The 27,317-nt window shown below is 55.0% G+C and overlaps 1 protein-coding gene across 2 annotated transcripts in view; it reads left to right on the top strand.

Annotated features, from left to right (window-relative positions):
- The first annotated feature begins 210 nt into the window (after nt 1–210).
- The window catches only part of MACROD1 (mono-ADP ribosylhydrolase 1), a 142,876-nt gene continuing 115,769 nt past the window's right edge, over nt 211–27,317 (top strand). For both annotated transcript variants that reach the window (XM_056801538.1, XM_056801537.1), the window contains exons 1-3: nt 211–900; nt 12,691–12,792; nt 13,015–13,134. In XM_056801538.1, coding sequence (XP_056657516.1) covers nt 546–900; nt 12,691–12,792; nt 13,015–13,134 — 577 coding nt within the window. In that variant the 5' untranslated portion in view covers nt 211–545. The remainder of the gene's footprint in view (nt 901–12,690; nt 12,793–13,014; nt 13,135–27,317) is intronic.

Here is a 27,317-nt window from a genome sequence, read left to right on the forward strand (position 1 = left end):
AGTAACCAGCTGGGAGCGTCCCTACTGACTGAACAAAGTGTGGCGGGCCAGTGAGAGTGGGATCGGGCCATTCCATTTGCAGAGAAGGGGGGCTCTGTGGCCAGCTCTGACCCCCTTTTTGAAGCTCCTCCAGGGCATCCGAGTGACGGTGCACCCGACCAGCCCCAGGGGGCCCCTTCCTTTCCGGCAGGGATGCAGGAGGGGCCCCTACTTTATTTGGGGGCTACGGCCCCCGCCTGGCCTTTACAGGGGTCGGCAACGCTCCCAGCGCCCCAGCCCGGTGCGGGATCCTCAGTGCCGGACCGGTGCGCGCGCGCCAAGTTGGCTGGCGGCCGCGGAGCGGGGCTCCCGGCAAGCGGGACTACAAGTTCCAGGGTCCCCAGCGGCGCGTCCCGGGATCGCCCGCCCGCCCGCTCGCTTCGGCCCGGCCCGCCGCTCCCCCGAGCCACCGCCTCCTCCTCCTCCTCCGCCTCCTCCTCCTCCTCCGAGTGGCTGCGCGGGTTCCCGAAATAGCGCCGGGGGCGGGGGCAAGGGCCGCCTTCTTCATGCCGTGGGTCAGCCGTGGGGCCGGCCTTGGGGCTCGGCTGCTCAGCGCCGTGCGGGGCGGCTCCGCGCGCTTCTTCGCCGCCCTCCGCCTGCTGCCTCGGGACCCCCGGGCCACGTGCGCCGCCGCGGCCGCTGGAGAGCCCCCAGCGCCCCGGGGCACGTGCGCCGGCGCAGGCAGCGGCCCTCGGGCTCAGCCCTCCTTGGCACTGCGCCGCCTCTGCCGGGCACAGGGATCCGGGTCAGCGGCGGCAGCTTCGCGGGGGGCCACCTTCCGGACCTGGGCAGCGGCCGCCCCTCTGGCCATGGCGGCTAAGGTGGACCTCAACACCTCCACCGACTGGAAGGAGGCCAAAGGTAAGGCGGGGCCGGGCCGCCCCAACTCCGCGCACTTGTCCCGGGCCATCGTCACTCGCTCGGGCTGGGAGTCTGGGACCAGAGCGCGGCGGGACCCTCCTCCTCTGCGCGCCAGGCGCGAGCGCCACCTCTCCGCCTGGGCGCCCAGGCGAGCACTCGGGGGCGCGAACCCCCAGGGGCAGAGGGGAGCCCGGCGGTGACTACCGGGAGGGAGGGAGCGTCCCGCGAGCACGGGATGCCGGCGGAGGAGCCTGACCCCTCCCCATGAGTCTCCCCCCCCACTCCCCTCTCCGGCCAGACTTTGTCCAGCTCCAGCCACCCCCTCCGCCCCGCCCCCTTTGGGCGCCGGGACCGGAGTTCCCTCACCTGCGGAACTTTGGGAAACTCACTGAACTAGTAACCCATCCGCAGGCTCGGGCGGGAGGGAGCGGGCGGCCATGAATGACCTCTTTGGCCCTTCTCTAGATGGCCGGCACTCCTCGATCATTCCCTTCCCTCCCCTGGCGGTACAGACGGGGGAACTGAGGCCAAGCACCAGAGCCAGACCTGGCCTTGGCCAAGCACTGCTTCTGGGGCCGAGAATCCGGTCCGAAGCCAGACCTGCTCCATAGGAAAGGACTGGGTTTGACCAGGTGACCCCGAAGGCCCTTCAAGCCCTGCCCCCCAGCCCCAAATCTCCTGACTTTGGAGCCCCCCCCCCCCCCCATTCCTCTGAAGCATAGATGGGTCTCTTTCCTGGTGTCTCTGCCTCTCCTGTCTCTGACTGTGCATCTCTCCCTCTATTTCAGTCTGTCTCTCATCCTCCCTCTCTGTCTCTGCCTCCTCTCTGTCTCTGTCTGTCTGCTCTCTGTCTTTCTGTCTCTCTCTGTGTCTCTCTCCCTCTCTCTCTATCTCTGTCTCTCTCCCTCTCTCTCTCTCTGTCTCTGTCTCTCTCCCTCTCTGTCTCTCTCTCTCTTTCTCTCTGTCTCTCTCTCTCTGTCTCTCTCTCTCTCTGTCTCTCCTCTCTCTTTCCTTCTCTCTCTCCCTCCTTCCCTCTCTCTCTCTCCCTCTCTCTCCTCTGTCTCTTTCCTTCTCTCTCTCTCTCTCTCCCTCTGTCTCTCTTTCTCTCTGTCTCTTTCTCTGTGTCTCTCTCCCCCTCCTTCTCTCCCTTTTCCTCTCTCTCTGTCTCTCTGTCTCTGTCTCTCTCCTCTCTGTCTCTCCCTCCTCTCTGTCTCTCTGTCTCTCTGCCTCTTTCTTCCCTCTCACCTTCTCTATCTCTATTGTACCCCCCCCCCCCCCCCTTTTTAAACCTTTTCTTTGCCTCTTAGAGTCAGTGCTGTATATTGGTTCCAAGGCAGAAGAATGGTCAGGGCTGGCCAGTGGGGGTTAAGTGACTTGTTCAGGGTCACCCAGCTAGTTAGGGTCTGAGGCCAAATTCATGTCTGTATCTTTAAAGCCAAAAAGATTGCTACCAAGAGGCCAGTGAGGCGAGGGGAGCTTTGGTTCTGGGGGTCCGGGCTTGGGGGTTTGAGAAGCAGCTCAGCTAAGCATCCAACCCACGGAGTCTTGCAGGCTTTCTGTCTGAGATTCCCTCCGCCTCTGCCGTGCTGGGGATCCCCTTTCTCATGGTGGGCTTTCAGGAGGCCCCCTGGGCATGTGTGTATGTTGGGGGGTGGTCATGGAGGGGACGCTCTTTGGGTAAGTTCCCCCCCATGGCTGGTCCGCCAGGCCTCCCGGCTGGTTCTTGCCCTGCTTGGCAAGCTGCCCTCCGTCTCCCTCTGTCCTTGGGCTCAGATAGGGAGGGAGGAGCCGGGGTCGCCCTGTCCCTGGCTGCTGTCCCAGCATGGAGAAGGAGGCCACCCGGTGGGCCGGGAAGTCTCTGCTCAAGCTCCTGTCCTGCATGAGCAGCCTCTTCTTGGACACCCTGAACCAGACGTCCCGTGATGGGCTCCCCTGTCTCCACAGTGCCTCTCCCATGTGTTCTCAGGCTCTGACCCCAGGGGCAGCCCCTCTCCCTCCAGAGGTCCCTCTTCTGGCCTGGGGTCCCTTCAGAGCTGGCCCTTCCCCTCTGAGTCTTTCCTGCTCAGCACAGTTTGGCCACACAAGGAGCTCTTGGGGAGCGGGTGCAGATGACACATAGATTTGGAGGACCCGGATCCTAAACCTGCCCTGCTGCCTGTGTGTCCCTGACCAGATCTTTTGTAGAAATGAAAACAAGGGGTCAGGGGGTTCAGGATAGAGCCAGGCCTGGAGACTGAGGTCCTGGGTTCAAATCTCACCTCAGACCCTTTCTAGTTGGGTGACTCTTCCTCAGTTTCCTTATCTGTAACGTGAGCTGGAGGAAGTTGTCACCACTCTGGTGTCTCTACCAAGAAAACCCCCAGCAGGGTCATGAAGAGTTGGGCCCGACCGAAAATGTCTAAATGACAACAAAGCTCAGAGGAGTAGGAATAATGGTGGCTCTGGAACCTGAGGGAATCTGTGGGCAGTGCTATGGGCCTTCCCTTCTGTAAGCCCAGAGGGTTGGCAGATGGCCATAAAGGTTCCCCCAGTTCCTGCACGGGGGAGAGTCCACCAAGTCATTGGTTCTGGAAGAGGGGAGAGCCGGGTTCAGATCCAGCCCCTGCTCTGGGCTAGTTACAGAATCCCTCTGGGCCTCAGTGTTCCCATCTGTGAAACAGAGGTAACAGGAGTGCCTCCCTCGTGGGCACCTACTGTATTCTGGTACTGCGATGTGTGCAGGAATACAGATGGGAAATAGAACTTGGGCCAGGCCTGTGGGGGAAGGAAGGCAGGCATTTAGGCAAGAGCCCGAAGGGGCTGTGGGGGTCATTGAGGACCAGAGAGGCTGAGCTGTGAGCCAGTCACCCAGCCCTGGCGGCCCAGGGTTGGAGATGCATAGATGGGAGGTTCAGCTCACCCTTACCCGCTACAGACAAGGTCAAATGGTGGGGAGAGGGAGAAGGGGAGCTGAATGAAGGGCAGCTGTCTCCAGGGGCCCTGCTGGCCAGGCCTAGGCTTCCTCTCCAGGATCTTAAGGTCCCTGGACAAAATCCCTGGCTTCCTATTCTTTTTCTTCTTCTCTCCTTTCCTTTCCTTTCCTTTCCTTTCCTTTCCTTTCCTTTCCTTTCCTTTCCTTTCCTTTCCTTTCCTTTCCTTTCCTTTCCTTTCCTTTCCTTTCCTTTCCTTTCCTTTCCTTTCCTTTCCTTTCCTTTCCTTTCCTTTCCTTCCTTTCCTTCCTTTCCTTCCTTCCTTCCTTCCTTCCTTCCTTCCTTCCTTCCTTCCTTCCTTCCTTCCTTCCTTCCTTCCCTTTTCTCCCTCCTTTTTCTATTCCTTCCTTCCTTCTCTCCCTTTTTTTTCTCTTCCTTCCCTTTGTCCCTTCCTCTCTTCCTTTCTCCTTTTCCTCCTTGTCTTTTCCTTCATCTCTTTTTTTTTTTGTGAGGGGACAGAAGTGGACATGAGAAGGGAGAGGGGAACTAGAGAAGGGGAGAGACTCTCCTCCCCCCTCCCCCCAGTTATTTCTGTCAGCAGAGGCGTCACCTGTCACTCGCTGAGTATTTGCTTGCAGAGTGTGGCGATGGCACTGGGCAGGTGGCAGGACACTTGGCCCAGAGAGCAGTTAGGGCTTTTGGTTTCTCAGAACTCACCCTGTCTCTTGCATGTTTTTTTTCCCATTTTGTTTTTACCCTTGTGTTTGGTTTGCTGGGGACAAATGTAGAAAATAATAATAATAATAGCAAATAAGAACGTCAATAATCTGAAGGGTGCGTAGCATGGTGTCTGTCACATAGTGAGTGCCCTATTAGTGTTAGCTGTGTTAGTTATATTTATATAGCACCTTATGCCTCATGTTGTTTATTCAGGACCAAATGTTATCTCATTTAATCCTTACAAAAGCACTGATGAGGAAACTGAGGCAGACAGAGTTGATGTGACTGGCCGAGGATCACATCACTTAAGTTTCTAAGGCTGGACTTGAACTCAGGTCTGCCTGACTCCAGGCCCAGGGCTCTACCCACCTGCTACCCCATATAGGATCATAGCTAAGAAGCTACCTGAGAGGCCATCTGGCTCCTCCTTTTCCTATTGCAGATGAAGAAACCAAGGCCTCTGAGGTGGGTCATCTTCCTCTTTCTCCTTTCCCTCCTCCTTGGCCAAGCTCCTTCCACATTAGCACTATCTTCCCTGTGGGTCATCTCTGTGGCTTGTTCATCCAGCAGTATGTCAGAGCCTAGGCAGTCAGTGTCTTTATTTTGAACCTTACCTTCCATCTTAGATAGTTCCAAGGCAGATGAGCAGTCAAGGCTGGGAAGTGGGGGCTAAGTGACTTGCCCAGAGTCACACAGCCAGGAAGTGGCTGAGGTCAGATTGGAACCCAGGACCTCTCGACTCCAGGCCTGGCATTCTGTGCCCTGTGGTACCAACTCACTGCCTGTGTGGGACACTTAGAGTCTTCCCAGTGTGGATGGGCTGCTATTGGTATCATTGGAGGGAATGTTCCCTTGAGGAGTTCACAGACCCATTTCACTGCAATGCATGCAGCAGATGCTCTATTTATTTTTACTGGTCATCCTTCCTTACTGCAGCATCGGGCCACCCTGGTGATGGCTCTGGTCCTGGGGTACAGTTGGTGGTCACCCCAATGTAGAAGGGGAGTCTGAGGGAGAGCCTGCTGCCGGCCTGGCTCAGAGTCCCGAGAGGCTGGCCACCTAAAGCTCCTTGCCTGGGGCTGGAGAAGAGCTGGATCAAAAGTCCTCTGCACTTAGGACCAAGGTAGGATGGGTGCTCCCCGAGCAGCTCCACAACTCTCAGACCAGATACTCTCCTTTAAGAAAAAGAAATGACTTACGTCTAAGTCAGTGGAACCAGCAGAGTTGGGGCTGGAGCAACTGCCCATCGGCAGGGGCTTGGCTGAGCCAATTATACTATGTGACTGTAATGGAATTTATTGCCAAGGGTGACCCAGGATGGATGGGAAGAGACCAATGCTAGGAGGAGGGAACGGGGCTGGAGTCTCAGGGCCAGCCTGGGCAGTGGGTGATTCTCACAGGGAGAAATGCCCTCCCTGAAGTGGGGGGCTATGGGTGTGTACGCTGGCATCTCCCTTGTGGCCTAGATATTAACTATGTTTGCTGTCTTATTTTTATCTTTTGTACAAGGGAAAGGGGGAAGAATATATCTTTTTTTTAACAGTATTTGATTATTTTTAATTTTGAAATTTATGAACATGAAATATGAGAAACACTTTTTATATGTACTATAAAAATGGTTTACATACAGATCTGGATTCTCTCTTTTGGTCATTAAAAAATTTAACATGGCACTTTCATAGCTATGCTCATTCCTTCTGCACTTTCTCCTGTTCTATTGAATATATTTTTAAAAATCTATCAATTTTCTTTTTTTTTTTTTGAGGTGGGATCGAAGAGCATTCATTCCTCTATTTAATTTCCCTAACTGCTGTGCTCATACTCAGAATTGGGGGAAAATTGTTAGGAAAACCACCAACTAAACCAAAATGCCATCTAGTGTAGTCCTTGTCTCCATATATACTTTAATCTACATCTTGTATCCATCACTTCCAGTTAGGAGGCAGGTAGGGCAGATCTTTTTTTTTTTAATGTGGAAATTTTTATTTAATTAATTTAGAATATTTTTCCATGGTTACAAGATTCATGTTTTGCACCCCCCCTGCCCGACATGCATTTTCATTGGGTTTTACATGTATCATTGGTCAAGACCTATTTCCATATTACTGATATTTGCACTAGAGTCTACATCCCCAATCATATCCCCATCGACCCATGTGATCAAGCAGTTGTTTTTCTTCTGCGTTTCTACTCCCACGGTTCTTTTTCTGGACGTGGATAGTGTTCTTTCTAAGTCCCCCAGAATTGTCCTGGGGCATTGCATTGCTGCTAGTAGAGAAGTCCATTATGTTCAATTGTACCACAGTGTATCCGTCTCTGTACAATGTTCTCCTGGTTCTGCTCCTCTCACTCTGCATCAATTCCTGGAGGTCCTTCCAGTTCACATGGAATCCCTCCAGTTCATTATTCCTTTGAGCACAATAGTATTCCATCCACCAACAGAGACCACACTTTGTTCAGCCATTCCCCAATCGAAGGGCATCCCCTCATTTTCCAGTTTTTTGCCACCACAAAGAGGGCAGCTATGAATATTCTTGTACAAGTCTTTTTCCTTATTATCTCTTTGGGGTACAAACCCAGCAGTGCTATGGATGGATCAAAGGGCAGACAGTCTTTTAGCACCCTTTGGGCATAGTTCCAAAGGTAGGGCAGATCTTGATAAATTCTCTGCGATAGTGGTTGCTCCTTACGATAATCAGACTTGTGGTATCTTTCCAATTTATTAGCCTTTACCAAGTTGTTATTGTTATCAATTAGACCTTTGATTCTACTTCCTGTAGACTGTTAGTTTAGATATCTTTCTGGGTTTCACTGAAATTACTTGCTTCATGGTGGACTGGTGTCCCATTCCATTCCTGTAACAGAATTTATTTCGCCACCACTTAGTGGTAGGCCATCACACCTTAGTTTCCACAGTTTCACCAACAATGAATTAACCCGTGTGCCTATTTTTCACAGTTCTTCCAACACTGGATATTTTCTTATTGTCTTTGCCACTTAAATGAGTGTGAGGTAGAAAGTGAGAACTGATTTAATTGCATTTATTTAATTAGGGATTTGGAGCTTTTTTCCTGATTAGCTTAAATTTTATTTCTAGGAAGGATATATTTGTAAATGGAGACCAAATTGTTAATAAAGGAAAAAGTAGATCTACTGAATTAGATGTATCTTGCATTCATTTACATTTAAATAAATGATGGTTTTTCAGACCTGTCTGACTCTCCTTGACCTCTTTTGAGGTTTTCTTGGCAAATCTGTTTCTTTCTCCAGCTCATTTGACAGATGAGGAAACTGAGGCAAAAAGGGTGAAGTGTCTTACCCATGGTCATACAGCTAGGAAGTATTTGAGGCCAAATTTGAACTCAGGTCTTCCTGACTCCAGGCCTGACTTAATTCCATTGCACCATCTAGCTGCCCAAATAAATAATATTCATCTCATAATAATTACTGGCATATCACATTAGTGCCTTCAATTGGTCAGTCTGTGATCATGTATTAAGCACCTACTGTGTGCCAGGTGCTCTGCTAAACACTAGGTCTTACATCTGTTACCTTAATCTGAGCATGTCCAGCTCCTCCAGAATAGAGTTCTGTTATAATCCCCTTTTTATAGGTGGGGAAACTGAGGCACTAAGACCTCCATTTTTGTGAGATTAGGCAAAGCTAGAGTTGCAGGGCTGGTCAAGGAATGATGCACGATTTGAACCCAGGTCTTCTTAAAAACAGGTCTAGGACCTGCGGGCAACTTCTCTGTAAGAGGTTGATCCAGAAATATGAGCTGCGTCTGCCCCAGGCCTATAGCCTCTCTGCACAAGCTACTTCTTAAAACAGATCACTGAATTGGAGTCTTTATGGCGCTGGCTGTGCTGGCTGCTGCCACCCGGGCCCGTGGGCTCTGCTCCGTTTGCGCTGCTGGGAGAGAGCCCCATCCGAGGTCAGGCTCGCTCATCAACATTTCCGGTGAGCAGCTTTTTATACCGCCTGCCTCACTGAACTGCGGAATGCCTCATTCTCTCGAGATAAAAGCAACAGCGTCTCCGAGGACTCCGGCGCGCTCGAGGCTGCAGGAGGAGGGGGCCATGCGGTCTCTTTGGGGGTCCTTGTCCTCTCCAGCCTGGGCGAGCCGAGGCGCGAGACCTCCGGGGTCTCTGAAAGGATTCAGGCCAGAGGAGAGCGAGGGGTGGCAGTTCTGTTAGCCCCCTGGGAGGAGGCTGGCCGACTTTGGCTGTTTTTCTTCTGGACTGCTGGAGCCGGAACAAGACCCCTCATTTTATGCACCAGGAAGTTGAGAATTGGCCCGAGACCCTCGGCAAGGTTTACAGGGCCCAGAGCATCCTGGGGCGTTCTCCATTGGGTCACACAGCCTCAAAGACACCACGCAGCCTTCTTGACTGGAAGGAAGATGGAGTAGCAGCTTGGGTTTGCAAACCTTAGACGGGGCTATGGCCTCGAAGGCCAAGCCAACGGGGGACAAGCCCTCTCTCAGGACACCTGAAAGTGAGGGTTGTGATTACTTTTATTACTGACCCCCGGTCATCAGTTATCATTAAAAACCTGTACTTTCTCTCTTAGAATCGATAGTAAGTATTGGCTCCAAGGCAGAAGAACACTTGCCCGGGTTCACATAGCTACGGAGTGACTGTGGTCAGATTTGAACCCAGGACCCGTCTCCAGGCTTGACTCCATCCACTGAGCCACCTAGTGACCCCAGTGAAGTCATTTATTATTAAAAGGCAGTATGGAAGGACGAGTCCTGGACACCATTAAGGAGAGAAGGGAAAGAACTTTCCCATGGTCACTAGAGCTTGTAGGTATCCTAAGTAGGATTTGAACCCAGGTCTTCTGGCCCCAGATTGTAAAAATGGAGACTTGAATCCAGGACTTCAATCCCCAGAGGTCCTTGCTCCACTTCCCCAGAATGCCTTGTAACCTCACCTGGGCCGAGAGCGAGATGGGGTATTTAACTTGGTTGTAAAAAGGCTCTTTTTTTCTTTCCTGCTTCTGCTTGCAAGCAGACGTGGCTCTTTTCATAATGTAAGTTGTCTAGGCCAGAGGCCTAGACATGTGTTTTCTTATTCTGTATTTTCTTTAATCTTTAACCTTTGATAAACCTCTAAAAATATAATACTCCTTGCAGAGAGAAGCTAATTTCTACCTGCCTCCGTTTCCCTCAGTTTTAATCTTTACAAGATCCACTTGCTGCTCCATTCAAGCTTCCTTGCTTGTTGCCCGGATCTTTGGGCCTTGCCTGCTGCCCTGCTGCTGCCTCTTTGGGAACGTCAGGCCTTTCCGCGGGCCCTCCTGAGTGCAGCCTAGCTGTTGTGTGTGGGTTCAGGCTCCGGGGCAGGGAGGGCGTCTTTCTTCACTCCTCCATTGGCTCTCCTCCCCGGGACACCCAGTATCTTCTGCCCCCCACCCCGGGGTCCCGTCGCCTCGTTTCTAAAACAAGAGGCTCAACGAGGTGACGTCGGAGTTGGGATTCAGACCTGGGTCCCCCGCCCCCCGCCACTCTGTCTCCTCTGCAGCAGCCCTCGAGGAGGGGACGTCGGGGTTCTCTTCACCCACCGGGGCGGCCGGGATGGCCTCGTCGGTTCCCATGTAATACGTGAACACGTAATAACACGCCATTACAGTCATAGGACATGATTATGCGCCGTCCTACCAGCAGCCTCTGACTCTCAGTGTGGTTATTCTGCACGTCCTTAGACAGGATAGACGTATTACGTGGCGTTATATTCGCTCGGGGCCCGGATTGGCTCGTCGGACACATATTTTACTGACTGGGTGTTGCGGTAAGACGGTCCGACTCGATCCTCTCGTCTCCAAGACCTCGTTTCTCAGACGGAGAAGAACACTGGTCGTTCGGCTGGTCTAGAGGCGGTTTCAGCCTCCCCCTCCGGGATGGCCGACTGGATTCATCCCGTTTTCCGCTGGGTCCATGAACATCAATAAGAAGGTGTGGGTGGACCCCACCTGTCTCTACTTCCCTGACTGGCAGGGAAGAGACTTTAAATGGGGCTCATCTGCTTTCTCTATCTCAAGCGAATAGTCACAAACTTTGAGGAAAATCTCACAGCCACGGGTAAGCGGCCAAAGGACAGGGATGGGCGGTGAGCGCCCCCCCCCCCCCCGGCCAATAGGACTGGAAGTGATAACTGTGGGACACTGAACCGCTTCTAGCCTCCTAGGAGGCCCCCTGGCCAAGGGAGCAGAACCCATCCCGCCTGAGAATATTTCTAGAGGCTCTTTTCATGGTGGCAAAGAACCAGAAATGGCGGGGACGTCCCTCCGCCGGTGAATGGCCGGATGTGGCGTGGCCTGTGTGTGTGTGACAGTCTTCTAGGGCTGTGAGGAATGGCTGATCAGAAGGACACAGCAAAGCCCAGGAAGAATTCCATGAAGTGATGCAGAGTGAGCTCGACAAGAACAGTGTCCCCGTACCACCAACAATGTAGGAGCATCAGCAGGGACCCAGCACCGCTCCCTTCTGCACTGGATTTCCTCCGAGGACTTTCCTCCAGCAGAGGTTCTTTCACAACAGGGCAAATGTGAAATGTTTATTGTGGGATAATGTGCGTGTATCCTGCTGCCTGGAGGAGGGAAGGAGGGACAGAACACAGATGTAACATGTCAGAAAAGGACGGTGAAAATTATATTGGCCTGAAATCCGGAAAAAAATACAAAGGGAAGTAAATTGTTTGGAAGGATCTCTGGGCTTTGCCATTCTGCCGAGGCAGCCTCAAACAGCCTGCCTTGGAGCATGGTTAAGGGGGGGGAGGTAAGTGACTTGTCCAGGGTCTCCCAGACTGGATGGGCTCAAGGCCAGCCTTTACTTCCTGGCCCCTCTCACAAGGAAGGCAAACCTCGGGGAGAACATTGGGCAGAGGCTTGTCTCTTGCCTGCATTCCAGAGCCTGGGGAGTCAGCCAGGGTTCACGGGAGCCCTGGACAGACACCGGGACGCTGAGGGCTAGGCCCGCTTTGGCCCGGTTCTGCTCCGGCTCCTGCTGAGAGTTCTGTCCCCTGGGTGGGCGCCGGGTGGGGGGAGTGGAAGAGGCTGCTTCTTTCTCCCCTGGAACGAGCCAGTCCGGGCCTTGAGGCTCTCCCTGGGCGTGTGGTGGAGACGCCCCTCAGAGGAGCCCACACAGATCCTGACCTCTGCTGGACGCTCTTTCCTAAGCCCTAAAGCCTCCGGGTGTCGGACCCGGGAGCCGGTGGGGCTCTCTCCGCACCCTGGGCCTCAGTTTCCCTGGCTGTCACTGCAGAGGCTCCAGCAGGGGATGGTCATCAGGCATCTCCTTCCTTCCCTGCGGATGGCTGGCCGGAGGAGGGCTGTGCAGGCTCTGCAGTGGCCGCTGGGTGGTGCCATTGAGCTGCCGATGGCAGTGCCTGGCCTGCTGTGCCCGAGGCCTCAGGGCCATTTTCTGGCCTGGAAGCTTGCAGGCCCTCAGAGCCCCCCTGCCCAGGGCAGCAGGTCCGGAGGAGCCCCGGAGGGGGCCGTGGGCAGGGGAGCCGGACAGAGGGTGGAATCCACTCGGGGTTAGCGCATCAGGCCCATTTCCTCCAGGCTCTCCATTTTACAGATGGGGAAACGGAGGCCCATCAAGTCCCCAGGGAAAGACCTGGGTCGGGCTGCTTTGGGAAACACTGGCCAGAGCAGCGGTCTCCCTTCTGTCCTGCCGGGGACAGACACCATAGTGAGGCAAGGCACAGAAGGGGCAGCCCCCTCCCCGGCCCCCGGCCCGTGGAAGGGAGGATCAGCCCTTACAAATCTAGTCTGGGCAGCCGGGGGGGGGCTCCATGGATGGGGAGCCAGGCTCAGAGAGGGAGGTCCTGGGTTCTAATCCGGCCTCAGACCCGTCCTGGCTGAGTGACCCTGAACCAGTCACTTACCTGTGGCCTAGCCCTTACTGTCCCTCAAGCATTAAGCCTTGATTCTAAGACAGAAGCTAGGAGGGAAGCTGGGTGGCGCAGTGGTTGGAGCCAGGCCTGGAGGTGGGTGGTCCTGGGTTCTAATCTAGCCGCAGATCCTTCCTGGGTGCGTGACCCTGGACCAGTCACTGAACCTTTGAGCCTCCAGTTGGAGCCCCTTTTGCTTCCCGGGCCCTGGGGAGGCTCCTGTGACTTCAGGCGAGTTTTCCCCTCCATCTTGTCTCTGGCAGCTTTTCTGAAGGGCCTGAGCGACAAGCAGAGGGAGGAGCATTACTTCTGCCGAGACTTTATCAGACTGAAGAAGATCCCGACCTGGAAGGAGATGGCCAAAGGTACGGTGAGGAGACGCCCTCCTCGGATGCCCCCGGTGCGCCCTTGGGTGGCTCCCAGCAGGGGCAGAGAAGGGACCAGTGAGCGCAGGCCTTGGTGGGGGGCGGGAGAGGAAGGCAGAGGCAGCACTCGAACCCGGGTCTCCCCGGCTCTAGATCGAGAGAGGGGAAGCCTTGGCGGGGGAGGAGTCGGGGCCCTGCCATGGGCTGCTCTGGTCGTTCCAGGGGCCGCAGGGAAGGAGGCCGAGGAGCCCCAGTACAGAAAGGACAAGGCCCTGAACGAGAAGCTCTCCCTCTTCCGCGGGGACATCACCAAGCTGGAGGTGGACGCCATCGTGAACGCCGGTGAGTGCGAGTCCCCGGATCCTTGTGCCCTCCCGGAGAGCCTGTGGGGCCCAGGCTGAGCGCTGGGGGCCTTCAGGACGCTCCTGCGCCAGCCACGGGGGCGGGTCACCCCTTGATCAGCGGGTGCCTTTGGGCACGGCTGGGGGAGAGCGAGGAAGCTGGCGGCGCCCTCTTGTGCCGCACACAGCCCTGTGCCGGGCGGGTCGCAGGGGCCCGCTGGAAGGGAGGTTCCTCCTCTGGGCCTTTGCCTGCTGCCTCCAAAGACTGGACGCCACTCTGGAGCCAGTGGCTGGGCAGCCCGTGTTCGTGAGCTGCCCGCCCTTTGGGGCTGTGATCCTCGGGGTGCTCAGGCTGGAGGAGAGCTTGGGAGGGGCCTCCACGCCAACCTCCCCGTTTTACAGAGGGGGAAATTGAGGCCTGGACAGGGGTGGTGCTTGTCCTAGGGCACCCGCGTGCCAACGTATCACAGCTGGGTTTTGTACCAGGATCTGCTGATTCCAGAGTCTGGGCCCTGCCATAAAGTCCTGGGAAGAACGGTGGGTGCAAATCCTGCCCCTGCCACTAAATTATCTGGTGATCTTAGACAAGGCCCTCCACCTCTGTGGGCCTCAGTTTCCTCATCTGTAAAAGGAGGGATTTGCATTAGTTGGCCTTTGAAGTTCCTCCTGGCTCTCGGTCTAAAAGCTTTTAGACGGCTCTGGTTTATTTTGTATTTTTGACCCCTGACCTTCCATCTTAGAATCAATGCTAAGTATCGGTTCCAAGGCAGTGAGCTATAAGAACTAGGCAGTGGGTGAAGTGACTTAGCTGGGTTTACCCAACTAGGAAGTATCTGAGGTCAGATTTGAACCCAGGACTTCCTCTCTCCAAACTTGATCGTCTATCCACCCCGCTACCCCCAACAGGGCCAGTTTTAATGCCTTTTCTTGCCCCAGTGTTTTCTAGCCACTTAGTTTGTTCCTCTCTCAGTGCCTCCCTCTTTCTCTCGAGGGGCACTGGTCATTTCCAGACCAAACTTGGACCGTTGGGAAGCAGGTTGGGGTCAGAAGTCCCAAGGAAATGAGGGTGAGCCAATATCCTGCGCCTGCTAGGTTATAGGCCTTGAGCCCCTGGCCGTCACCCAGGAAGTGCCCTCTAGGCCCTGGGGCAGGGTCCAGCCCCCTGGGCAGCCTCCCACCAGGGGGTGCCAGAGATCAGCGTAGCCGGAGGCCTCATTAACTCCCCAGCCAATAAATCAGCCTGTTTATTAGTGGAATAAAAGTCTTAAGTAACAAGGGGCTTTTGCTGGAGCTCCATAAATCTGCTTCTGTGCCTCATGAAACCCAGATGTGCTTAATTCATATGTAAAGTTTCAAGCAGGAATATCACATGCTTGCCCATTAAATTCTATTTGACTTGGTGGCATTCATGAGCCATGAATAATTGGCTTCTCCGTGTTCACAGACTGCACCGTGATGGCCAAAAGGAAAGGGGGGAGGAGGAAGGACAGTGATCTGGGAGGCTTTGGGTTTTGAAAAGCCAGCGAGCAGGGCTTGGGTTTGGGCTCGGAGCGGCCCGTGTGCCCCCACCAGGCACCCCAGGGCCCTTCTGCTGCTGTTCCTACCCCATTAAACAGTCCCAGGGCTGAGGATGGGGTGGGAATGGCAGGCAGAAAGATGGAGGAAACAAGGAATTGGGGGGAATTCTCCTTTTTTTCTCTAATTTTGGTCGATAGACTTCCTTTTGATGTAGCGGGCATTCCCCCCCCCGGCCCCAACATCCAGACACCCACGTACCTCCCCTCCCAGTGCAGGTCAATTTTCTCCACCAACACGGTCCTAATGTGCCCACTTTTCTGTAGCCCCGCCAACACTTGCCATGTTTTCGTTGTCATCTAATAGTACAGAAATAGAACTTAGAATTTGGAAGGATGAATACTTAACAGGACTATTAAACTCCTTTAAAAAGCCCCACAAAGTAGATTCTCTGAAAAAAACATCAGTCTAGCTCAGAGGATTGAAAGCTAAGCCTAGAGATGGGAGGTCCTGGGTTCAAATGTGACCTCTGACACTTCCTAGCTGGGTGACCTTGGGCAAGTCACTTAACCCATACCACTTTTCTGCCTTGGAACTGATCCACAGTCCTGATTCTAAAATGGAAGGTAACGGTTTAGAAAGCCAAAAAACAACAGTTGGTCTCTCTGTGGATAACAGAAGAGAGGATGCTATCTTTGAACCTGGACCAGGATCTTGGCTGCCTCTTGTGACTTTGACTGACCCCACTGGGGTGGCCCTTGGCTCTGTTTTTCCTCCGTTCTGCTTTCCTCTTCTGCTCAGTTCAGCGAGCTCTCCAGGTCGCTCACTTTACAGAGAGTACACTCGCTCCCAGGTCTTCCTTTTGCCCAACTCTCATAGGAGATTATTTCCTCCCTTTTCCTGGACGTTGGTGGTCTCATGACTTTTCCCTTTCTGTTGGGATGGGGTCTCCTTCCGTGGCGGGGTGAGAAATCCTGGCTCTGTCCCTGTTACCCCAGGCTGAGCAGAGGCCTTTGCCCCTAGTAGGTGGCTAATATCTGGTCTTTTGGGGAGAGAGTCTGAGAATCTACACAGAACCTACTATGTGCCAAGCATTGTGCTAAACACTTTTTTGTATATTCTTTCATTTGAACCTCACAACATTCCTTTGAAGTAGGTGCAATTAGCCTCCCCATTTCACAGGTTAGGAAAGTGGAGGCTAGAGGCCTAGGCCTGGCTAGACAGGGGTGGAGATTTCTGGATGACTAGAATGAGGGAGGAGCTGTCAGGGAAGGGAGGAAGGATGGGGACCCTGACAAGTTTCTCTGGGTGGATCAAGAGGTTGGGGAACACAATTTAGCTGGTTAGAGCCAGAGACCCTCTTCCTGTTCGCTTCAGAAGGCTGTGGTCCCCTGAAGGAATCTGACTCTGCCCACAATAGTCTCTGTCTTGGCTTCTGGAGAAACTTGGGCTCCCACCATCTGTGCTGGACATGGCTCGTGACCGCTGGGGCACACAACATCGGTCTTAATTAAATTAAGCTGCCAAGCTGATTAGATAAGAGAGGAAACCCCAGCATAGGCCCCTTAGTTTGAGGATGAAGTGTTATTCAGGGGGGGATACACCAGGGAACTCCTGGTTGTCTGACCTCAGCTTGGCCATGATTTGGCTAAGGCTGTGCCTGACCATCATTAACCCTGGTCCATCTATCATCTTGTCCAGCTGTTCTCTCCATGGTCGTAGTAGGGAATGGGAAGGGAGCCTCCGGGATCTGTGCCTAGAAATTCATTGTTGGGCCTTTGTTTCCCCCCCTTTGTTCTGTGACCTTGGATCAGTCACTTACTCACTTTTAGCTTCTGACTTCCAGTTTGCTAAAATCCTTGTCATATATTTTGCTGGGTCCTGGTATGGGGAAAGCCTCAAGCTGGGGAGAGAGGTCATCTATGGCAGTGATGGCAAACTTTTTAGAGATGGAGTGCCAAACCCTGCCCCCTCCCACCCAGTGCTGCTGTCCCCCCTCTCCCCAAGACCACACGCTGTGCCCCCCTTACCCCGTATAGAGAGGGAGAAAAGTGCTCATAGGAAGTGACCTGAGCATTCCACTTCCCTCCAGCTCTGCCACCTGTGAGTTGCCTGCCTCACCCCGCCCCTCCCCATGCATTCCCATTGGGCTGCTGGGCAGTGGGGTGGGTGATATGAAAAAATTTCATCAGGCATAGTGGAAAGGGGGAAGGGAACAGCTCTTCCCAAGTCCCTCTGTGTTTCTAGTAATGAATTCTGGCAGGGGAGGGAAGGGCACCCTTGTGCCCACAGAGAGGGCTCTGCATGCCATCTTTGGCATTTGTGCCATAGGTTTGTCATCACTGGTCTAGGGTATTAGATGATAGAGAAATAACTAGGGCAGGTTGGTGGACTTGGAGGTATGAGCCCTCAGTACAAATCCCAGCTCTGATCAATAACCTTTCCAGGCCTCAGTTTTCTCATCCATAAAATGAGAGAGTTGGATGAGATGGTCATCCGAGGCCCCCTTTTAGCTCTAGATTTGACACAGAGTCCCAGAGCTGGTGGTAAAGTAAGATTTGAACTCTTATTCTAGCTGCTGAAAGTAAGGATGGGATTTGAACTGAGGTTTTATTCTTGCTGCTGAAGATAAGGGTGAGAGATTTGAACTCAGATTTTAATCTAGCAGCTGAAGGTAAGGGTGGGATTCAGACCCAGGTCTTACTCTGGCTGCTTCAGCATGTTGCTTGGAGGAAATAAGCTTAGAGAGGAGAGGGTTGGCTCCTTGAACCAATCATTCAGGAGCTCTCATTGCCCACAGGGTAAGCTTTAGGAGGGTGGGAGGGAGGCAGGCCTGGAGCAGAGAAATTTCTTACCTTCCTGGTTCTAGTGGAACCCAGGAAGCCTTCATCCTTCCTGGTCCTTGCCTTCTGTTGTCCCTCCTTAGGCAGGGCTCTCCAGTGTTTGGGCTGGGGATAAAGAGGGACCATCAGACTACTGTGAAGATGCTCCCTTCCCTGTAGGTGTGGGAACATCTGCAGTGATCAGTGTGGTCTTGAGGGAGGGGGCATGATCAGTGATGGAGAAGCCTCAGAACCCTACTGTTATGACTAGGGCAGGGAGTACATGCAGTCAGGGAAGGGGGGTGTAGGAGGAGAGGAGAGGGGAGCAGGACAAGCCTGGGGGAGGTGTTCCGGAGCTAAGCTATCCCCATAAATTGTTTTAGCTGTCATTTCTGATTTAAATGTGTTTTCTGATGCTTGCCACCAGTAGGGTCTGGGTGAAGCAAGGGTGCTTCTCCCGGCTGAGCTTGTCTGGGAGGAAAGGGGCCCCCTGGCCCAGGGGGAGCTCATGAAGCAGAGGCACAAATTAGGAAAGCTAGAGATGAGGAGGGGCAGCATCTTGTCCTCCGCTTTCGCAATGAGCAAAGCCCCACCATCCAGGTCACATTATGGCAAAGGAAAGAGAGGCTATCTCTTTCCTGGGGAATGAAGGCATGCATGTGTGTGTGTGTGCTCATGTGGTACATGGACATCAGGGGATTTCCATCTGGATTGCCGTCTATAGTGTTAGAGTTACATCATTGAGGTCCTTTACCCACAATAGTCTTGGGGTGTGGATGTACAAGGGAGCTCTCTGTTTTTTGCCTTTTTTCCCTGAAATATCTGACCACAAGGGTGGCAGGCTTCTCTCCTTGTTACTTCTTCAAGGACTCACTGAAGGCACAAGAAAAGTTTAGTTCGTGGATGATGGATCCCCTTAGGAAAGTCATTTCCCCTCAGTGGAGTCTGCAGGGGAAGGCTGGAGTGACTAGAGGGGAAGCTGTCTGGGGGCATCCTGCTGAGGTGTGACTTGGACTAGCTAAGATTCCGTCTGACTGAGACTCTTGTTTCTGTGACGGTCAAGGGCAGTTAGTTGTGGCCTGACCATCTGTGTCACTGGGGACTTCCAGGCCTGTGTTTTCCTTCCCAAGGTAGTCATGCTTTCCTGTGCTTTCCTTCCCAAGGTAGTCAGGATCTTTCAGCACCAATAGTTTGCCTTCTTTTGAATGGAAATGAATGGGTGTATCTAGACAAGGAGTGGACCTTCCCTTGTACCTACCTGTCTTCCTAGGAGGGAGGAAACCTGTGTGGTAACCAAGAGAGGACTCAACTTGATGCCAGTAGACCCAAAAGGCCCAGCCTTGAGTCCTGACTTTCCTCCTAGCTGTGTGATGTTGGGCAAATTGCCCTGGGTCTCATCTTCTTCCTCCAAAATTAGAGTTGAATTACATCATCCTTAAAGAGACTGGTCCTGCTCTAAATTCTATTTTTCTCTTTCCTCCTTTTTCCATCAATCAATTAAGACTTTATTTAGTGTCTGCTATGTTCCGAGCCCAGTGCTGGGTGCTAGGGATATAATGATAAAAGAAAAACTATCTCTGCCTTCAAGAAGCCATTTTCCTTTTGGAAATCAGCCATCCTTTAAGGACCGGCTTGGATGCCATTTCTTCTAGGAAACTTGTCATGCTGATAATAATCCAAACTTCACCAAAGGGGCAGCCAGGTAGCACAGTGGATAGAGCACCAACCCTGGCCTAGGGAGGTCCTTTTGGTCTCAGACACTTCCTAGCTGTGTTACCCTGGGCAAGTCACTTAACCCCCACTGCCTAGTCCTTCCTGCTCCCTTGGAACCAGTACTATAGATTTGTATTGGAATCAATAGTATTGATTGTAAGATAGAAGGTAAGAGTAAAAAATAAACAATAAAAGGCAGGCCTATCCCCTAACGTAGGGGAAGGATTGGCTAACTTGTCAGTCTTCAGAACAGATTTAGAGCCGTCTAAGAGGATGCAGCACAGTTCACTGGTAACAGGAGGGAAGGGCTTTGAATGCCAGAGGGTGGATTTTATATATATATATTGTTCCTGGGGGTGATAGGGAGCCACTGGGCTGATTGAATAAGGGGATGCTATGGTGGGACCTGAGCATTTTCGTGGCTAAATGGGGGAGGAACTGGGGTGGGGAGCGACTTGAGGCACCCCCAGCCTGTAGGCCAGCTGAGAGGTGATGAGGGTCTGTACCAGGCTAGTGACAGTGTCAGTGGGGGCGGGGCACGTTTGGGGTGAAACTGGCTGTCCTTGGCACCATATTGGACATGACGGGCCAAGCGATGGCGAGGTGGCGTCCGGGCTGACTCCCAGCTGGGAGCCGGTGCTGCCCTCTCCAGTGAGAGGGAGAGGAGGAAGTGGGGAGGGTTTAGGAGGACAGCTAATGAAGTCCATCTTGGACATTAAGATAGCTACTGGACACCCATTTCCAGATGTCAGAGAGGCAGTTGGAGATGTAAGATTAGAGGTCAGCAGAGAGGTTAGGGCTGGATAAGTAGATTTGAGAATCATCAGCATAGAGATGGTAATTAAATCCATGGGAGCTGATGAGATCACCAAGTGAAGTAATTGTTGTTGTTGTTCAGTCCAGTCCGACTCTTCCTGACCCCATTTGGGGTCTTGGCAGAGATACCCGAGCAGTTGGCCACTTCCTTCTCCAGCTCATTTGACAGATGAGGAAACTGAGGCAATCGGGGTGAAGTGACTGGCCCAGGGTCATACAGCCAGATCTGAACTCAGCTCTTCTTGATTCTAGACCTGGAAGCCCCCAGCTGCCCAAGTGAAATAATAGAGAGGGAGGGGCCAGGATAATCGAGAGGAGAAGGCCCGGGGACGGAGCCCAAGGGGAAGGAGGTATCAAGGGCTAGATGACCTCTGAGGTCCCTTCCAGCTGAAATCTGTGTTGCTGTCATCTCCCTGAAATTCTTCTCCATCCTGTAGGGTGAGGCCCTTTTCTTTTCTTTTCACAGTGGAAAGAGAGAGCAGAACTTGGAATCCTGAAGCCTGAGTTCAAATCCTGCCTTTGGTTCATATTGCTTGTGGGACCTTGGACAAGTCCTTGGGCCTTTTTCTGGGCCTCTGTTTCTTTCTCTCTAAAATGAGGGGGTTGGCCTCAAAGGTGCCTTCCATAGCTAGAAGAGTCAAGTCAGGCGGTGTGTAATGCCCCCTCCCTCCTCCTCCCTCCTCCGCCTTTTATTACATTTCTATGGCTTACCGACAGCAACCAGAGCTGGCAGCTTTTGTCCATGTGTGGCTCTGGTTTTCAATTAATGGGGGAAAATTAGATTGGACGCGCGTGAAAAGGGGCTGGGCCTGGCTCTGGACGGCATCATGCCGCTCCGTGTGAGTGAAGGCTCCCGCTCCGGCCACCCAGGGGCTCGGTGTGGACATCCAAGCCGCGGTGTGAGGGTCGGCGGCCAGAGAAGAGCCTTTGGGGAGCGCCTCCAGTGAGGAGGGTCTCCCCCAAAGTGAATTGGTGAGGTGGGAGGACAAGGCTCCCTTCTCCGGGAGCAACAGAGGCCCCTTAAAATGGGCAGATATGCCCACTGGAGGTCCAGCCATCACCAACGGATGTTTATGAAGCTCCCCCCTTTGGGCCAAGCACTGTGCTTCTGGCCAGGATACGGAGACATCCGTGTACCGGCCCCTGCCTGTTGCTTACATTCTATTGGCAAGATGAGTCCAGAGAGGAGTCTAGACAGTATAAATGGGTTAGAAATCGGAGGTTGTAGAGAGACTCCCTGATGGGGAACTGCCGCCACCCCCTGGGCTGGGAGGGGGAGGGGAAAGATCATTTGTGGAGCACCTGCTGTCTGCCTTCTCTCCTTTGACCCTCGAAGCAACCCTGCCAGGAAACTGAGGCAGATGGAGGTGGTGACTTACCCAGGGTCACCGAGCCTCCAAGTGGGGATCATCATGCGTGTGGGCCTGCCTTCCCAGGGTGGCCAGGATGCCCTGTCTGGTGGTGGCAGAGGCTGGGGGCCGGGGGGGGGGCATCTTTCGTCCCCGGGTTGGCTGGCAGAGGACCGGAAGGTGTTGATTTGGGGAGTGTCCCCTCCCCTTCTGGACAGGCAGGAGTGACCTCAGCGCCCCTCCCCTCCCCATGTGTAATTGAAGACGAAATTGAGCCCGGCGGGCCCCTTCCGGGCAGGGCTGTGCCTGGTGTTACGGCTTTCTGAAGGGGGAGGGGCGCCCCTGGGAGCAGTGGGCAGGGCCGGGCCTTGGAGCATGCCGGGGGCTCAGCCGGGGCCCCTGTCTCCCCCCAGCCCCCCACCTTCTGTCTGCCGTGAGGGGCCAAGCCTGACTGGTGCGGCCCATCTGGGGCCGCCTTGACTGATTCCCGGGAGCCAGGGCCCGGGCGGGGAAGGGGCGCGAGCACTGGCCTGGGAGCCCGGAAGGCCTGGGTTCCAGTCCTGCCGCAGCCTCTCCGCACCGGGCCCATTTCTTCGTCTGCCACCCAGACCCTTCCCGTGCCGCGGCTCCGGTCGTTCCTTGGTCGTGGCTGCGTTCCAGGTCTGCCAAGAAAAGCCCAGACGGGCCTCAGAGTTGGGGCCCCTCGGGGGCTCCCCAGAGAGCGCTGGTCTTGGAGTCAGAGGACCCGAGTTCAAATCCAGCTTCAGACCCTTCCCCACTGGGTGTCCCTGGGCAGGTCCTGCCACCCCGTTTGCCTCCGTTTCCTCATCTGCCCAGAAAATGGGTTCAGGAAGCCTCGGGCACGGCTGAGCGCGGCAGGATGGAGGCCAGAATCGGGGGTGGGTCTTGGAGACGGCTCGCCAGCCCTGTGGACAGATCCATGCTGTGTCCCGAGAGAGCCTGGGCACTTGGGCCCCGTGGAGGGGCTTCGGTGGTTTAAACCGGCCCCAAGACTTTGGGGACACTGTGCGGAATTGGCTCTCTGCAGAGGGAAGGCAGCATGAGGGAATCAGGGAGGGCTTCCTGTTAGAGACTTGGAGGAGGCCAGGAGACGGAGGCGAGGAGGGGGAGGCCCTCTCGGTGCTGCCCAAGCCCCAGCCAGATGACCCTGGAGAAGTCGGAGGGGGCCAGCGTGGGGGGGGCTTTCCCTCCTTCTCCCCATCTTCTGACCTTCCTCCTTCCACAGCTAACAAGGATCACGGGGGGATTGGAACTCGGGTCTTCCTCTCCTCCTTCCCCTCCGAATCCCCCAGCCCCACAGGAGGCCTTTGCTAGTTCTGGAGCAGGGTTGGGGGACATGGGGGGCTGCTCTTGAGGGGGGAGGCCCCCCCTTTCCTCCCTGCCATGTGGGTCAGTCACTGTCCTCGATGGCCGTCCTTTCCAAAAGGCTGCAGCTTGCTGCCGGGGCCGGGGCGGGGCAGAGTGGGGAGCCAGGCGTCCCGGAAGGGGGCCCGAGGGGGCACCTCAGATTGTTATTGTTGCCGGCACCCTCCTGCAGAGTCGTTATCCACGGCTAATTAATCCTCTTGACACCCCCGGAGCTGGGCAAAGCATCGTTATCCCTGCTAATAAGGAGGGAGGATCCTCCTGGGTGCGAGGGGGTGTCTGGGGCCCAGGACTCTTGGGTTCCCCCGGGGGGACGGCCCAGCAGCTCTCTCGGGAGCTGGAACCAGGAATCCAGGAGTGCCTGCCTCCCGGCGTGAGGCTCGCCCTGCCCAGGGTTCCCCACTTTCTCTGCATTCCGCACCCTCTGAGATTTGGGGAGAGAGTCCTGCGAGGGCCCGAGAGGCCAGAGGTGCATTGGGGTGGGAACACCAAGCACAATATCATCTCGTCTAAATGTCACAACCGCAATCCCCCAGGGTGAGGAAACTGAGGCAGAGATCTTGCCCAGAGCTCCAAAGCCAATAAGCGTCTGAGGCAGGATTTGAACTCAAGTCTTTCTGATGCCATAGAAAAGTTCTCCTAAACTGTAGAGCAGTCAGTGAATTGGCCGAAGTTTCTTAAGCACCTCCCGGATCCTGGGGCTACAGAGAAGGAAAGGGGGGCGGGTTTGCCCCTGGGGGGACAATGGAGCAAAAGCTCAGGAAGCCAGTCTGGAGCCAGCCTGGAGGGTTCCTGGTGGCATCGCGGGCCACATCGTGCCCTTGGGAAGGTTCTTTCACCCACGAGCTGAAGGTGCTGTTTGAAAGAGCCCAGCCAGGTGGCTCCGTGGAGATCTGCAAGATCTGAGTTCAAGTCTGACCTCTGATCCTCCCGATCTGCGTGACCCGGGTGGGTCTGCCTCCATGTCCTCCTCTCTAAATTTGGCTCCTCACGGTGGCCCCCGGCACTGTGCCGGGCACAAAGTTCTCCTCCAGAACACCTTCCCGTCCCTCCTCCGCCCCCCTCATTCCAAGGTGAGGAAGCGGAGGCCCGAGAGGCCAGCCTTCCAGTGGCAGGGCCGAGATTTGAATCCACAGCCTGGGCTCACGTCTGTCTGTCAGGTCCTCTTCCTCTGCACAGTTTCATATTTTGGTAATGATTGATGGTAGTTACGTTTCTGTGGAAGTGTGTGAGAGAGAGAGAGAGGGAGAGGGGGAGGGGGAGGGAGAGGGGGAGGGGGAGGGGGAGGGGGAGGGGGAGGGGGAGGGGGAGAGGGAGGGAGAGACAGAGACAGAGAGAGAGAGAGAGACAGAGACAGAGAGAGGGAGAGAGACGGAGTGTCAGTTGTGTTGGAATAAACTATGAGACAAGAAGGGGCCAGGATGTCATTTGTTCAGGGTCACAGAGTTAGAAAACCTCTGAGGTGGAATTTGAACCTAGGCCTTCCTAGCTCCAGGTCCAGCAGAGAAGGCAGGAAACATTGTTAAGCACCCAGCACTGTGCTCAAGTTATTTAAAAATATCTCATTCTATGCTCACAACAACTCTTAGGTAGGTGCTGCTATTTTCACCATTTTACAGTTGAGGAAACTGAGGCATGCAGCCATGCAATGACTTGCCTAGGGTCATACAGCTGAAGCTGGATTTGAACTCAGGTCTTACTGACTCCAGGCCCAGTCCTGTAGTAGAGCCCCTATTGGCTTGGTATCTGTGGAGGCTCAGAAAGTAGGTGCTGGCTCCTGGCCTTTAGGACCAAAGCAGAGTGTTCCTGGCTGCCTCCTGCAGGTGGGAGACCTCTTCCCTCCCCTCCCCTCCCCTCCCCTCTCTCTACTCCCTCCCAGGAGTCAGGAGGTGATTTAGCTCCCTTCTGAGCTGCCTTTGATGCTGAGTTAGAGAGAGGAGGAAGCTCCAGGCATATTTCAAACAGCTGCCGCTGCTGAAGCTCAGGCCTCGGAGTCCTTGAATCATCTTCCCTGGCCCCACGCTGGGCATCTCCTGGCTCTAGTCACTGCTCTTTGCAAAGCAGCCGGGAATTGAGGCCAGAGTCCTGGAGGGGGTGACGCCTGCTGGGTGCCGAGCCCCCCAGAGTATCATTTAGCATCCCACACTGATGCAGCTCCCTCCCTTCCTTCCTCCTTCCTTCCTCCCTCCCTCTCTCCCTCTCTTCCTCCCTCTCTTCCTCCCTCCCTCCCTCTCTTCCTCCCTCTCTTCCTTCCTCCCTCCCTCTCTCTTCTCTTCCTCCCTCCTTCTCTCCCTTCCTCCCTCCCTCTCTTCCTCCCTCCCTTCCTCCCTCCCTCCCTTCCTTCCTCCCTCCCTCTCTCCTCTCTTCCTCCCTCCCTTTCTTCCTCCCTCCCTCTCTTCCTCCCTCCCTTCCTCTCTCCCTCCCTTCCTCCCTCCCTCTCTCCTCCCTTCCTCCCTCCCTCTCTCCTCTCTTCCTCCCTCCCTCTCTTCCTCCCTTCCCACCTCCCTCTCTTCCTCCCTCCCTCTCTTCCTCCCTCCCTCTCTCCTCCCTTCCTCCCTCCCTCTCTCCTCTCTTCCTCCCTCCCTCTCTTCCTCCCTTCCCACCTCCCTCTCTTCCTCCCTCCCTCTCTTCCTCCCTCCCTCTCTCCTCTCTCCCTCTCTTCCTCCCTCCCTCTCTCCTCCCTTCCTCCCTCTCTCCCTTCCTCCCTCTCTCCCTCCCTCCCTCCCTTCCTCTCTCCCTCCTCCCCTCCCTCCGGTTGCTTCCCAGCCCCCCTCTACCTTCTCTCTGCAGAGCGCCCCCCCCCCCCTTGCCTGGCCTTTCCTCATCTTGCCTGCGGCGGGTCCCGTCCTCCCTGGTCTTTCTTGGCTGACTAGGCAGTAAACTCTCGCGGTGGGGCTGTGAATGGGAAGGTCCTGCTTGTACCCTCCCAGCCCTTGTCCCGCCTGCTGGCGGCTCAGTACTCTTGACCTTTGGGGAGCTCGGAGTTATCACATCTGGTCTGGCGGCGGGACTCAGGCGCCCGGTCTGGCCCTCTTTCTTTCTTTCTTTCTTTGACATTTTTATTTAATTAATTGCTTTAGGCGGGTTCCGCAGTTCCTTGATTCACGTTCTTTGCCTTCCCTCCTCCCGCAGCCAGTGAGCAGCTCCGCAGGGACCCTCTTATTTCTGTGGCTCCCAGAGGCCTGCTGGGACTACAGGCTCTTCTTTTTCAATGCATTTCCTGCCTTAGGGACGCGCAGACCCAAGGACCGGGCTAGGCCGTGGGAGCTCAGGGACTTGCTCAGGGTCACCCAGCTGGCAAGTGTCTGAGGCCACGTTTGAACCCAGGACCTCCCGTCTCTGGGCCTGGCCCTCCCTCCACGGAGCCACCCAGCTGCCTCATTCATACTTTTCAGGCTTACGGAGCACGTTTCCTAGCCTGATTTGGCCCTCAAGCCGGCTCCTGGAGACCGACTGGTCCGGGACCACCCAGCCGGGGGGCCTCCCTTTCCGCTCGGAGCTTCCAGCAGACAGCGCGGCCTTGGCGGGGTCTGGCCCCTAACCCTGGGCCTTGTAATCCCACTTTAAGAGAGAAATAAACTGCCTCGTGGCCTCCACCACGACTAATCCATTTGCCGGGGCTCCGCGCCAAGTGGAAGCTAATTAAAGACTCTCCTCTCTTGGCTCGCCGGCCCTCGGAGGGCCAACAGGTGGGGAGCCCGGAGGCTCCGCCAGGAAGGGCCCCCTGGCCGGCTCCCCCCCTCCACCCGTCGCCCCACACGGCGCCTCCTCCTGGCCTTCCTGAGGGCCGCGGGGGGGGGGGCACCTCTTCCAGATGCCCGCTGAGGCCCTAAGCGGGACCCCCAGCAGGACCCGCTTGCCTGCAGCTCTTGGCCCTTTCCAGGGCTTCTCTAGCCACCTGGAGGCTTGGCTTGGGAGGCCCCGGCAGCCCCGGCAGCACTTCCGTCCCAGGTAGTGGTGAGCAGGCTGGGGCGCCTGGTAGACCTGGAGCTCAGCACTTCTTAGCAGCAGTGTGTTCTGGGACTCCTGCTGGACTTCCAGTCAGGGGCAGCCGAATGGGGAGGGGAGAGGGAGGGAGGGAGAGGGAGGGAGGAAAGGAGGGAAGGAGAGAAAGGAAGAGGGAGAGAGGGAGGGAGGGAGGGAGAGAGACAGAGAGAGGGAGGGAGGAGAAAGGGAAGGAGAGAAAGGAAGAGAGAGAGGGAGGGAAGGAGAAAGGGGAGAGAAAGGAAGAGATAGAGAGGGAGGGAGGGAAGGAGAAAGGGAAGGAGAGAAAGGAAGAGAGAGAGAGGGAGGGAGGGAAGGAGAAAGGGAAGGAGAGAAAGGAAGAGAGAGAGAGGGAGGGAAGGAGAAAGGGGAGAGAAAGGAAGAGATAGAGAGGGAGGGAGGGAAGGAGAAAGGGAAGGAGAGAAAGGAAGAGAGAGAGAGGGAGGGAAGGAGAAAGGGGAGAGAAAGGAAGAGATAGAGAGGGAGGGAGGGAAGGAGAAAGGGAAGGAGAGAAAGGAAGAGAGAGAGAGGGAGGGAAGGAGAAAGGGGAGAGAAAGGAAGAGATAGAGAGGGAGGGAGGGAAGGAGAAAGGGAAGGGA

This window comes from Monodelphis domestica, chromosome 6 (genome assembly GCF_027887165.1).
Source record: "Monodelphis domestica isolate mMonDom1 chromosome 6, mMonDom1.pri, whole genome shotgun sequence".
Lineage (NCBI taxonomy): Eukaryota > Metazoa > Chordata > Mammalia > Didelphimorphia > Didelphidae > Monodelphis > Monodelphis domestica.